Genomic DNA, 13,268 nt, shown 5'->3' with positions numbered 1-13,268 from the left:
TGTTTCATGAATTAATTAAGGAGAATGTGGCACGTGAGCTTCAAGAACGTTTTTAAAAAAGACAGAATCATCAGAAAGTACTTAAATACAACAAAACATTTGGCTATTGTCAATATTGGCCTAGCACTGATGTGAGAATATCAAAAACATGTCACAACAACAATGTACAGGTGTGACGCTCCCAGCTCGTACAGCCAAACATGTTGAGCTTTGGGTGTCCTTGAATAGCTGTGTGTGTGTGTGTGTGTGTGTGTGTGTGTGTGTGTGTAGGTGTTTGTGTGTGTGTGTGAAGACTGGCTCTGCCAGGTTCACTATTTCTTCCACAGGTACACTGTATCTAATCAACCAAACCTCGCTGATGCTGGCTCTGTGGAAACATTATCTGTTACTTTTAGTTTGTTCAGTTTCTGGCTCCATTGGCCCTAAGGCTTACACTGTTTATTCAGTCACAGCTGCTGATAAATTCTGAGCTGAATACACTTCAGTAATGAAGCAAGCAAACAGGGCCTCCACAAGTATGCTCTATTTAAGCAAAACAAACTGTCTAAACAACACATGCTATACTCCTCGTATTCCAAGTATAACCTGTAACGTGTTGAAAACAACAGGGTAATGATACAATATGATTTGTGACACAGATGACAATTTATTAAATTCAATTTACTGGAATTGATAACATCTGTATGTTTCCATTTTACAGCGTAGGTCCAGGGACACAACCTGGCATGAAAAGCAGCTTCCAAAGAGGTTTGCAGCTGGAATGGTACCAGCGCTGTTACGCAACGCATCACGGCCTGTGATCGTGTCATACCAACAACTGTGACCGCTGAATGCACTGAATCACACGGCCCTGCGTGGCTGTGATGTCATGAACGGCAGGTGCTTTGAACCCATTTGGAGGAGAGAGAGAGAGAGAAAGGGAGAGAGAGGGGAAAAGCCATTAAAATCCGTGACTCATCATAAAAGAGGAGGGAGGTGGTGGGGAGATGAGTGAGAGCTGAAGAGGATGAGGTCTGCTCGATTAGTCAGTTTTTCCATGAGGCCAAGGCTGGCCGTCTGAAAGAAAAACAAGTGTGGATGTCACAGTGGGCCATGGTGACAGTGAGGTGGCCTTTGGCTGACAGCAGACGGTGGGATGGAAGGGCTGGTATGGTTTGACCACCACAGTGTCATAACAATCAGCACCTACAACTCAATGCGTGTGTGTGTGGGTGTGTGTGTGTGTGTGTGTGTGTGTGTGTGTGTGTGTGTGTGTGTGTGTGTGTGTGTGTGTGTGTGTGTGTGTGTAAATAGCACGTTATCTCACAGCTCAAGGTCTGACTCAGTGACATGGGTGAGGAACAGGCAGCTCTGGGACAGAAAGAAGCGGCGGGACAGAGCCGTGCTGCTGTGTGTCGGCGTGGACTCGGTGTGCCGCTGAGACTGTCTGACACACTGAAAATGGCAGTTTTTCTCCAAAGCTGAAAAGTCGTCTTCCCACTCCAAGCCTGCAGGCAAAACACACAATTAGTGACAACTAAGTGACAACAGCCTGCAGCATCTGGGCTTAGCAGGATTTGCATACATTAAAGTCTGTTAACTTGTGTAGTGTCCCGCCCTGATCTTGTAACATTGTCAGAGGCATCTTATCGACTTAAGTAGTTAGTAAGATAATACAATGAAATAAATACACATTGTAGGCCAAGTTTGAAAGCCAAGATAACACATTATTTATCAGTAAATTACAAATGTATTTATTTTCAGGAATATATATATATATATATATATATATATATATATATATATATATATATATATATATATCATTCTTGTAAAAACTTGAGTTCTAAGGCAACTAGTCACTTTAGCTGTGAGATAACTATTGTCCAGTAAAAAGTTTAATATTTCCCTCTGACTTGTATAACCACTATAAAGTGGTACAAGATGGGAATACTTTAAACCTGAATTGAACCTTTTCTTAAGTGCATCACTTAGTAAATGCTCTTTGTTGCTTTCCCATAGTCCAATATGGTCCGTCGTGTTGAATTTAAACTTTGGATAAAACATGCAAAATCACTGGTATCGTCTTTTAAAATAGTACCACTGTCTTCTAATGGGGCATCTGGCAGAGATGTGTGGGCCTCAGAGTGCAGCTCCAAGGTGGGACTCTCCTAAGAATAGTGGAAATTAAACAGGAAACAACAGAAGTGTCATAGCCTTGGTTTGGATGAATAGAGCGGCCAGTAAGTTTTTAACATCCCATTGCAAGACAACTCCCAAAACCCAGCAAGCTACAGTGTGATAGACAACAGGGAAACTGTACCTGATCAAACAGGTAGACCATGACGTCATCCTCGAAGGACACACTCTTCCTCTTTTTTACGTTTGTGTCACTCCCAGACAACGCTCCTGGAGCGCAGCTGTGGCAGGATTTCAGAGGACTTTTAAGGCTGTTAAAATTGTCTCTGATAACAAGTTCGCGTTGATTCCCGTTGGAGTTGTTTGTGTTTGGACCGTGGGCGGAGCTTATCGCATTGTCATCACCGATGTGCCAACCACTTTCCCCTGCAGACGTTCTACAATCCCCAGTGTAGTAAATGTCCCCGAAGCGTTGCAGCGGTATGTCCTCGTCACAGAAAATGATCAACCGGTCACGCCGGTCCATCGTAACGCTGTCCTGCTGGGGCACAAAGTTTGAATTGTTTTTGATCAAACTAAAAATGTCTTGCACGTTGAAAACAAGTCTCGTCCATGGGGCCTCCTTTGGGCGCTGTGAGAGGGAAGAAGCCACAGAGGAGAGCGTACAGCCATGTCTCTCCTCTGGAAGACAACAATGGTGAGGGGAGGTGGAGGGAGGTGAAGGCCGCGTTGCCACGTCTGATCTGCAGCCACTGTTTCCCCAAAACTGAGACGCTGCACTTCCTCTTTGATCAAGGATGCAGCTGATGGCCTGCAGCTCTTCATCGCAACGGATCGTCTCACTGGAGGATATCGGCTGCTGGAGCGCTTCATTCCTGTGTGATGCACAACTTGTGTTATGAAAAAAATGGCCACCGTTCTGAATGGTGAAGGGCCTTTTTCACTGAATACAAATATGTCACTGTAGGAATGGCACAGGTGTGAGTAATCAAATTACCGATAGCTGAAATGTAGATAACAGTCAATGTCAAGTAAAAATATCTGCTGCAAAATAGCAGTGATGGTCAAAACTACAAAGATGAAGGTCCAGAAAGACAATTGCATGTTTTAATAACCTACCAAAAGCTACTTGAGTGGGTGTACATGGGCTGGCACTTTGACCTGAGATTATATGTAGGCTTTGTCTATAATAATCTCCTTTTACAAACAAAAATCCATTGCAATGTCTTCTTCTCTCTCTTTTTTGATCCAGTGGACATTTTAAGAGGTCAGCTGCCACACAGGATGTACTCACACTGATTGGTCAGCCTTTGTGAGCCAGGGCACACAAAATGCAAGCACACACACACACACACACACACACACACACACACACACACACACACACACACACACACACACATTATTTGTCCACTCACTCCTGAGCCTGAATACATATCGGGGGCCATCCGTCCGCGGACATGAAGGCAATAGGAAACTTTCACCGCTCTGCAGTCACCTAGCAACCGCTGGATGAGTGACTCAGGAGAGGAAGTGAGGAGCTGACTCACAGCAGCTGTGACGTAAAGGATGTAAAAGGACACACACACACACACACACACTACTGTATGGTCTCACACACATATGCAGTGGGCCGTGAAGCCTGTAAACTGCCCCTTTTCAGGTAAATTAACACCTTGCTGTGTGACAGGTGGAGCGGCTCAGGGGGAAAAACAGATTACAATCACTTCAAACCACCAATGCACAAACACACACTCGAATCACAAAACAGTCAAAGCGTCCATTAAGGGATGAATCTGAATAATACCTTTTCTTGATTCCTCTGTCACTGCACCTCCTTTTAGAAATCCAATTCAAACCATCCAATGAAATCACCAACGTCGCTCCGTCCCTGAAGTATTTCAACTCTGTGAACAAGAGAGAGGAACATGTCCATCAGCTCATGTGCATTGCCTCCAAATCGTGCTGCATCATGACGTTGCAAAATGTGTTGCAGCGCGCTTATCTCTCTGCGTCCAAACATGCATGACACCAGCATATTTCTTTTCCTACCTTGCATACTGCGAGCCCCACTCCTTCCCCCGGCTTTTAGTGCGGGGCAGACGCCTCATTCAGGACGCCGAAAGAGGTTAAACCAAACATATGGGCAGAGAGAGAGAGCGGAGGGAGATAGAGGGATGCACAGAAAAAGAGAGGAGGGGAGGGAAGCATCAGATGGGAAAGAGGGTAAATAGATGAGGTTAGGGGGGCGGGGGGGTAAGGGAAGTAGATCAGAGGAGGTATGTGGGGGTGAAAGACAAGTGAAGGGAGGTGATGAAGAGGAAGAGAAGGAATACGAGGACAATGAAAGGACAAAGCGCTCACATGTACAGCACAGTCTCTGGAGGCTGCCGGCCTCTCTGCAGCAGCAGAGTGCAGGACGGGGATCAATATCTGGTCGACTGTAACACAACTGCCTGCCTGGATGATGAGAGTCGGAGCAGAGTGGGTGTCACAGCGGCACAGACAAGAGTTACTTAATAATGTGATAATGCATACATTGAGCAACTGTTATGTTCATTAATTTACTCATTCATTCATCGAAGGATTCCACTGGTTTGTTGTATAATATTTGCTGAGCGAGGTCGTCTCGTAGGGAGTCAGGACCTGTTCCACATTTATAAAGTCATAACTGATTACTCTCTCACTACTTGATATTCATAACTTATATGGAAATGGTTCCATAACACAATTAAAACTCCTACTCCATTACAGTACAAACTGTCTATTTCATTGTGAGAAAAATGGCTTAAATAACTCTTTATAGACAGATGAGGTCTGACAACGAAGTTTTCATCAGACAATTATTTTGGCAATATTGACATCAGTGATTCCCAAAGTTTTGTTGTTAAAATTAGATTATTTTTGCTTAGTGTTTACGCCAAAGCTAAGTGTTATAATAAATTATTTTGTCCCATTCATTTGATCCCATCTTCAATATGATTAATTTAGTTTTTAACGTGGGATTGGCTTGAGTTCGGGCTAAAGGACGACCACAATATCATCTGATTGCCAGTGATCATTTGGATCATGACAATGAAGAATTCAAATTGACAATTTATGTTTCATGCATGTCAAAAAACGGTTAATGTGATTAAACAGAATACATTATATACTGAAAATATGAGTTTTGAGAATTTTAAGATGGTTTCTTGTATATTATCAATGGACTTAGTAGTATTTGCCTCCTGATTGATGTTTTTGTTGAATGGTCTCACCAGATGAACAGTGAGCATCAGCTCCCTCTGGAGGCTAAAGGAGGAACAGCAGGCATCTTTCATCAGCACAAATGCAGAGAAGAGACCTGCAGCTGAGGCTTGTTCTCTGGTTATCCCACCAAAAACAAAACCTACCAGGTCATGACGATTTCATGAGATAATTAATGAAATACTCGGCCCTATGTGCCCTTGTATCGACTAGTGTTACTGTCAATGATGCAGCTGAGGTTTACTAATAGAAACAGATATTCAACTACTTCTACTGTTGTATATATTATTACTATTATTCCTGTTTCTGTACATGCTCCTGTACGTCCGCTGCTGTTTCAAAGTTGAACAGTTCATCATCCTCATTATCATCATACAACCTCCAAGCACCCACATTTATCAGGAAGTTCCCGCTGGTATGGTCGTCCCTTTGGCAACAAAATCACTGATGCTGGAGTTCTGCTTTCCACACCCAGACAGCATCAGGATGTTGTTCCCAAGAGGCTTCAATGTCACCATTCAGTCCACCTCTGCTTCCCGAGAGAAGGAGAAATGACAGAGACAGAAGGGTGCTGAAGCAAGAAGAGATGGGAACAGAGACATAGAGGTGGACAGATGGTGTTTCCATTCAGAATGAGTGATTGCATATGTCTTCTTTTCCTTCCGGCCTTCACTCTCATTTTTCTTTTGTCCAGCCTCCCTCCCTCTCCTCTCCCCTCCTCTTTCCTCCTCCTCCTTCCCGTCACCTCACTGTACATTCGTCCTCTGGAGCATCGTGTCCCCTAGCAACCTGCACCCATTGAAGGTTATCAGGTCAGCCGGTGCACCCTGGCTGCTCACGGTACAGTGTTTCAGTGTAATCAACTCTTTTTTCACTGGACTTTGCAGGATGTGTGCGGATGTGATACAGTCTCCGGAGCTGAAAGCCTTCTCACTGGCACAAAATGTGAACTTGTTTTCCGGCACATTCTATTTTCACATTGGAGGAGTGATTGATGTGTGCCGTCTGAGAGGCTCATAATACGATATCGCATCAACTTCTGCACCCAAATGTCAGATGAGTGAGTGGCACCTCTTTGGTTTCAGGCCTTCTCACCGAGCTGAGGAAGCCGAACAGTTGTATGCTATTATTTGCTGTGTTTAATTTAAGCAGAAGAAAGCAGTAAATATCCTTCAGCCACTGGTGTATCCGCTCTTTCAGCCAGAGGTGTGCTAAAAGCGGGCTAATTTGGTTTGCTACCAGCCACTGTCACAGCTGCGCGACTCACTTGTCACGCCTTCAGAGAAGTATTTCAATCCCACAATGCCGTGCAGCACACAGGGAAACCTGAATCGGGGGCATCAACAGATGACATAAAATAAAAAATGTGTCCCTTTTGCCAATGAGGGTGAGAACAAGCACAAGCACCAAAGTGACAGCTCAGCTTTAATTTGTACTTAATTGGTTTGGTCCTGCTATACCTCACTGCTCCGATTGAGCTGCAACTTGCAGGCTGAACACCAGGAGAACTGAGGAACGATCCTTTTACACTGCAGGCGCAGAATCATCATATCCAGCCGGCGAGTGACACCAAACAATCCGTGAGAGGAGGGTAATTGGAGATCTTTGGGCTTATTCTGAGCATGCAGGATACACCAGGCTTGAGGCCTGAAGAGGAACACATGGAGCTGATGTCGCTGTCCGCCACCAATAGAACGGGGCGCTGCAAAGCACTCTGGGTAATAAGTGAAACATCCAGTCAGAACGCTCGTAGTGCTGTTTGCAGCCTTTATTTGGACACAGCAGGGTCTTACAGCTGCAGAGGAGACGGCTTGAGAGGGGTTGAAATATGACACTGAAATAACAGCATACAGAGTGGTAAACACGTCACTGTTGTCTACATGTTTGTTAAAGGTAATAAAACGGGAGTCACCTCTCGAGCGAGCACATTTTTTGCAGCGTTTATATCTTCAATGACAGAAGTTGGGGTTCAGCTATATCCTAGTGGTGAGCAGCGCCTTGAACTCCTTCAAAAAAACAAACACTTCTCAATGGTTTTTCTTTTAGGCAGGAGATCTTAAGGTCTTAAACGTGTCTGCTGACAGAGAGTCTTTAATATGATGACATAAACGTGTAATCTATCTGAGATTGCTGGCAGAGTATTTATGAGCCTCTGTTGACAGCAGTACACCTGCTCTTCCTCGGTCCAGACCGGGGAGCTCTGCCTGCCTGAACGAGCACCGCTACTGCCAAGAGCACTGCCATATTGGGAGAAGTGTGAGTGTGTGTGTGTGTGAGTGTAACGAGCGGGGGAGAGTGTGTGTTTGAATGACAAGGTGTAGAAAGACAGAAGGGGCGAGCGCTGTGTGAGGGTGGAGTGTGGGTCTGTGTTGGTAGGGGATAAATTCGGTGTTATTAATTTCCTGGTTGCTAAAAGAGCGTGGATTGCATTTATTACTCCATCCTTCACCATGTGTAATCCATTTCATGACAGAGGGAGAAATAAATATCTTGTTTACACAAATTGTTTCTGAGTTGGCGAAACAAGAGCCCGCTGAAAAGCAAAATGAAAGTGCTGGCACACAAAGGTGTCCTCTGTGATGCTGCGTGTAAAATCTGCTCGGTTTGGGAATGTCACCGCTTTCATCGCGCTGCAGTAGTTAATTAGCAAGGACGACGCGTGCATGCAGGATGATGAATGTGCACACTTTAAAGCTCTTATTTGCATGGATTTTGTGTCAATAATGATTCATTCACAACTATTACTCAAATATCAACATACATTTAAATACTACAAGAATTTATGTGTTGATTAAGTGCTGCTCAACCTAAATTATTTATAGGATTCAGTTTCTGTTTTTTTTTTCCAGTGGTTTGTATTAAATAAGATAATAACTATTATGAATCTATCAACATGACGTACGAGCAGAAATGTTGTTTTCCAGTTAATAAGAACCTTTTTTCTACAGCATGTGTCGTTACAGTGTTTTATCACTAAGGGGAAGTAGAGTGTTGCAGCTGGCCTCAGTGCGGGTATCAGGTTGAGGATATCTAGAGCACACACACACACACACACGCACACACACACACACACATGCACACACACACACACACACACACGCACGGACGCACGCACACACACACACAAACACACACACACACACACACACACACACACACACTGAAACTTGTTGGGAGAAGTAATAGTTAAAAAAAAAAAAAAGTCTTCAAATTGTTTCCTTTGCATCTTTTACTTTTTTACAATCCCCGGTCTCACCGCACAAGTCTCTGTACCGAACAAGCAGCAAAGAGCAAGAAAGAGAACAGCTTTTAACACTAAACCATTGCGTCAGCGGGGCATTGGTGAAAGGCCTGTGCCTGTCTGTCACTTCATGTGGGCCCATTTCTGCTTCTCTGCTTTCAAAAGGTTGAGCAATATCTGCAACAGTGTGTGTATGTAAACACTTACCTCATCCCACCCTGTAATCAAACCACAGTTAAGGGAGCAAGGAGCAAATTGTATTTCAGCAATCACATAAAGTTAACACAGAGTTGACACACGCACACAAGTGAAGGGGAATTGGCTTAAAATGTCAGGACTGCTGACCTCTGGCCTCTCGCACTCACACAGGCACACATGCTTGAGCACAAGCGGGCCGAGACAGCTGTGGGACTCCTCGAGTAGTTTAAAGTGTTTATGGCGGAGCTGAGTTTGAGCGCTCGTTGACAGAGCTCTCATTTACAGACACACACACACAATCCTGAGCAGATAAGAGCAGATCTGTTTCAGCGGCTAATCTTAAATGTGATGAGGTTTACAAGGGCCTGCGTGGAATATACATATCTTTATTTGGGAATCAGGTGCTGCCTGGGGGTATATCACACTACCTCACACTATAGGAACATTAAACAGGACACCAGGCTTTCATGTCAAACCCTTACTTTTAAATGAGACTTATTTGGGCTCGTAGAGCCCTCGTCCCTTGTCGTATGGAGGAAAGGTTGTTCAGAGGGAATATATTTCAGGCGTCTATGTTCCGTACATCTATCTGTCCAGCACACCTATAAATCAAGACCGTGCCTCTCTCCCTGACACCACTATCTTTGCTGGGACCTCAACCTCCTCTCCTCTGTCAGAGACGCCCGAGGGAGTCCCTAACTCCCTCCCCCTAAACCCTCTTACCCTGTCTTGTCCCAGCACACAGATCCTATCGCTTGCATCCTAAGCTGGCTGGTATTCATCGGGCCCTGATCCAGTTGCAGAGCAGCGACCACATTTAAGTCAAAAATGTAACGAGTCAGGATTGTCCCTTAGTTACAGCTCAAACAGTTACGAAATAGAGCAGCCAGGACGCTGAAGTAAGAAACGGCTGCACTTCTGTGCATTTGACAGGCATTTCATATTTGCAGTTATCTACCAGGCGGAGGACGATCAACTTCCCTCCAGCCTGTGAAAGACCAAGGCAGCACCAGATCTTTGTGGCCTACTGGGACCTTTTCTTTGAAAGCTTTGACATTTAGGGAACTATAAGTGTAATGGCAGGATTCATACCGCTGTACACAAAATATGAAGCTACGAGCTGGCTAATGTAGCGTCGCGTTATTTCTAGAAATGGAGGGAAACAGCTAACAAGGGTGTTATGTATGCTACTACACCATGTATGGGCTAGTACCTGTTAGCGGACAACCAGGAAGTTACTGGTCCCGGCCGTGAAATAATTAGTTATACTCTGGTAAGTAAGCCAAGCTAGCAGTCTTTGTGCTAAGCTAAGCTAAGCTGTTGTTGTCAGACACTATTGGCGTTTTTGTCCGAATCAAACTCATTTACCTCAAGACTGAGAAAGCTTCAGATCACATCTGAATTGAAAAGGGACTTGTTGGATCATTGAATATTGAAGTGGTTAAGTCTGCTCTCATTGGCCTTTTCATGGTTTCACACATAGCTATCAATCAAATGAATCCTTAAAAAAAATGCTGTTTTACTTGCAGCTTAGCGTGAGCTTGAGTTATTTTTACATATTAAGTAAAGGCCACTTTAGATTTACAGTCATTTCTAAAATTGTATTTAATGGTGAATTGATTAAAAATTGAAGTGATCATAGATTTTGCCACAAGCCAATACTGGAGCAGAGGTCAACTGTGAGGCAACCGCATGCACACGGTTCATATGCATGGGTACAGTAAAGTGTACATACTCAAAAGGAATGCATATACAAATCCAAGCTCTCACACATACAATCTTGATTGATGTCAGTGCGGAGAGTTACATGCATACAGACACTGGCTCATTGAATGCCACAGACCACTTCAACACAGATTGAAAGATTGAGGCCTACTCAGAGGGGAGAGATGAGACAGTGAGTGAGGGTTGAGCTTAAGATGCGTGTTGGAGTCTTGACTGAATTTAAGAGTGTCACTGGCATGCTCACAACACAGCTGTAGATAGAAATAGAAGAGGAGTAACTGAGCCCAGGAAAATGGAGGAGCCACCACTTTCCTCAGGGATGCATGTGAAGATGAACAAGTCTCTTTCTGAGAAGTCAAACGCTTCAGACGTTGCAGAGGGACTGACAGATTTTGTTCATCATGCAGCAGGATATTATGTCTCAGCTGATGACATTATCTTCCGTCTGAATTATAAAGGATAAGGATAAAGAATTTGTTGTTTCAGGGTGTTGTTGAAATCTGTTGTCCAAAGTATCTTCATTATTTCATTTCTCCACACAGGTTACGGTGAACATCAAGGGAAACATCAAGCGTTTTCTCATAAATGACTCAATCAAATTGTTATTTTTTCTTCATCATGCAAAGATGCAAAGATACATAAAGGTTATAATAAACAGGTCACTGAAGCTGTCAGGATATACAGCAACAACCACAGTGACATAATCAAAAAAGATTAGTTGAAAAAATCCAGTTTAAGAAAAGCAATCTGGGCAACATCTCCCATCCTCACGTTCTTTATTTAGGCACACATTAGTTGTGACAAACAGACTAAATCAGTTGTGTATGTAAATAATAGCAGTCAAATAAACAGAAAACTTACGTTAAGTTACGATAAAATTTTGACAGATGCTACAGGGGAGAAAACAGCCAAATCTCACATAATAAATCGTCACATTTCAGGATGTGTGAATTCATAAAACAAAACAACTCAGTGCAAAACAAGAATGTATTCAATACTGTCTAGTTTTGCGTAAAATGCAACCGACTATATATTCTTGTAATACTTACCTCTGCTGGTTTCCGGGTGTGAATTGTCCCATTGCTGACTATTTCCCAACACAAATGGAATAAAACTCTTTGTATGTCAGCCATGTAAAAGTAAAAAGTTCCAGGTCCTGCATGATTACGATATGTACACAAAGTGGATTTATTTTCCTCAAATTAAGCCCAGTAGCGCATTAGGTTGCTGCGTGTCTGCTTTGCTCACATAGGACAAGACTTCTCTTCACGTGCAAGACACAAGAAAGTAAAAGTTTTCTATTAGCGCAAAATATTTTTCCAGTGGTTTTCACTGTTCATGGTTGTCCCACATACTCCTCGCAGCTGCCTGCTGCTGTCAAGTAAACCACCAACGCACCGGACCGTCACCCCATCCCCATCCATCTCTCTGAGTCTCTTCCTCTCCGTCCCATCCCCCTCTTCCTCCTCTCATCCAACGCTCCATCACACAGGAAGCCTGGTCTTCCTGAAAACAAGCATTGGAGCGTGGAAAGGGACAAGGCCGAGGGGGGCAGGTACGTGAGGGGGAACAGAGAAGGATGTTTTTGTCATTCCTCTGCCCCTCTGGTTGCTGCAGGCCTCAGAGAAGTCCATCCTGAGGAAACCAGGCTCACGTCACTCGAACAAGACCTTGGGCCAACGGAACGGCCCGTTACGGCCGGTTTGACGGAGTAGCTGCAGCGCTCCAGCAGCCCCGCACGCATGGGAGCTATAAAGACATATGCGGATTAAAACTTAGGAAAACACTGCTTTTCAAATCCTAATGGCATTAGCGAGCGGGAAAAGTCGACACAAAATCACAACGAGCGCATTTCAGTGACACAAAAGGGGTCAAATGTGGTGAGGAGGGTTTGTGTTTTGCCAGAACAAAAGTCTATAACATTGCTCGTAAATCACCCTCCGTTTCCTACATTTACTTGTAAACGTCCAAACCACCTGCGAGTGTGGGAATTCCTCAGCAGGTGGTTTTCCAGAGACTCCATTGTTATTGCAAATTTTTAAAAAAATGACCACTAGTGTTTGCTGTATTTTATTTTCAGTTTCAGTATGAAACCCTCTGAAAGTCAAAAAAGAAATAAACATATGGCTTCTTATCTTGACTCAACAATATGTTGTCGCCATGAAGTAATTATTGTGTCAACAACCCCAAATGCAGCTAGACAAACTGAATCATGTATTTAAACCTCCCTCCAATGGTCAGATAATAACTTTAATGAAAATAATACAGCAATATTTTAGAAATTAATTTAAAAAAATGTCATCTAACATGTGAAATATCTGGTCGGACTTAGTTACTTAGTTACTTATAACACAAGGCGACGTTAGCCTGCTAATACAGGAAGTGTGAGATATGATGGACACTGTCATTGATGTCATATACTGTATCATTAGATTTCTGAAAAATGTAATTTCTGGGATATGACATGTAATGTAATATGCTGCAGCTTGTGACTTCCTGTTAACATCATCGACTGCTTTCGATTGGACGTTGCTATTCATATTTTCTAGCAGCTGATTTACGTCACTTAATTTCTTAATGGTGTAACCTGATTAAGTACGGTTGAAACCAGATAAGTCATGTAATATTAATGTCCACAGCTAATAGTCATGCACCTTAATATAAATCCACCCAAATGAATCTACAGTGTGTGAGTGTGAAAGACCTGATATGTCTATACTAGAGTATTTTTTAGCATCAT

The 13,268-nt window shown here is 43.4% G+C and overlaps 1 protein-coding gene across 1 annotated transcript; it reads right to left on the bottom strand.

Moving 5' to 3' along the window:
* Positions 1-719: 719 nt before the first annotated feature.
* LOC137789888 (uncharacterized) lies at positions 720-4,288 on the bottom strand. Its single transcript, XM_068583747.1, has 5 exons — positions 4,171-4,288; positions 3,926-4,025; positions 2,303-2,993; positions 2,081-2,150; positions 720-1,487 (listed from the first exon to the last, which is right to left on the bottom strand). The coding sequence occupies exons 1-5, from the start codon at positions 4,175-4,177 to the stop codon at positions 1,303-1,305; spliced, it is 1,053 nt and encodes a 350-aa protein (XP_068439848.1). The 5' UTR covers positions 4,178-4,288; the 3' UTR covers positions 720-1,302.
* Between the last annotated feature and the right edge of the window lie 8,980 nt (positions 4,289-13,268).

Source organism: Clinocottus analis, unplaced genomic scaffold (genome assembly GCF_023055335.1).
Source record: "Clinocottus analis isolate CAN_PGR_092001 unplaced genomic scaffold, fCliAna1.0.p SCAF_19, whole genome shotgun sequence".
NCBI classification, from domain to species: Eukaryota; Metazoa; Chordata; class Actinopteri; order Perciformes; family Cottidae; genus Clinocottus; species Clinocottus analis.
Note: the sequence above shows the minus strand (reverse complement) of the source record. Positions and strands in the feature narration are given on the sequence as shown.

Coding starts and splice junctions, on each gene's coding strand:
- LOC137789888 (XM_068583747.1), bottom strand. Junction 2,994..3,925: donor GACAGAGGAATCAAGAAAAG/GTATTATTCAGA, acceptor TGCATCACACAG/GAATGAAGCGCTCCAGCAGC. Junction 2,151..2,302: donor TGGTCTACCTGTTTGATCAG/GTACAGTTTCCC, acceptor CACTATTCTTAG/GAGAGTCCCACCTTGGAGCT.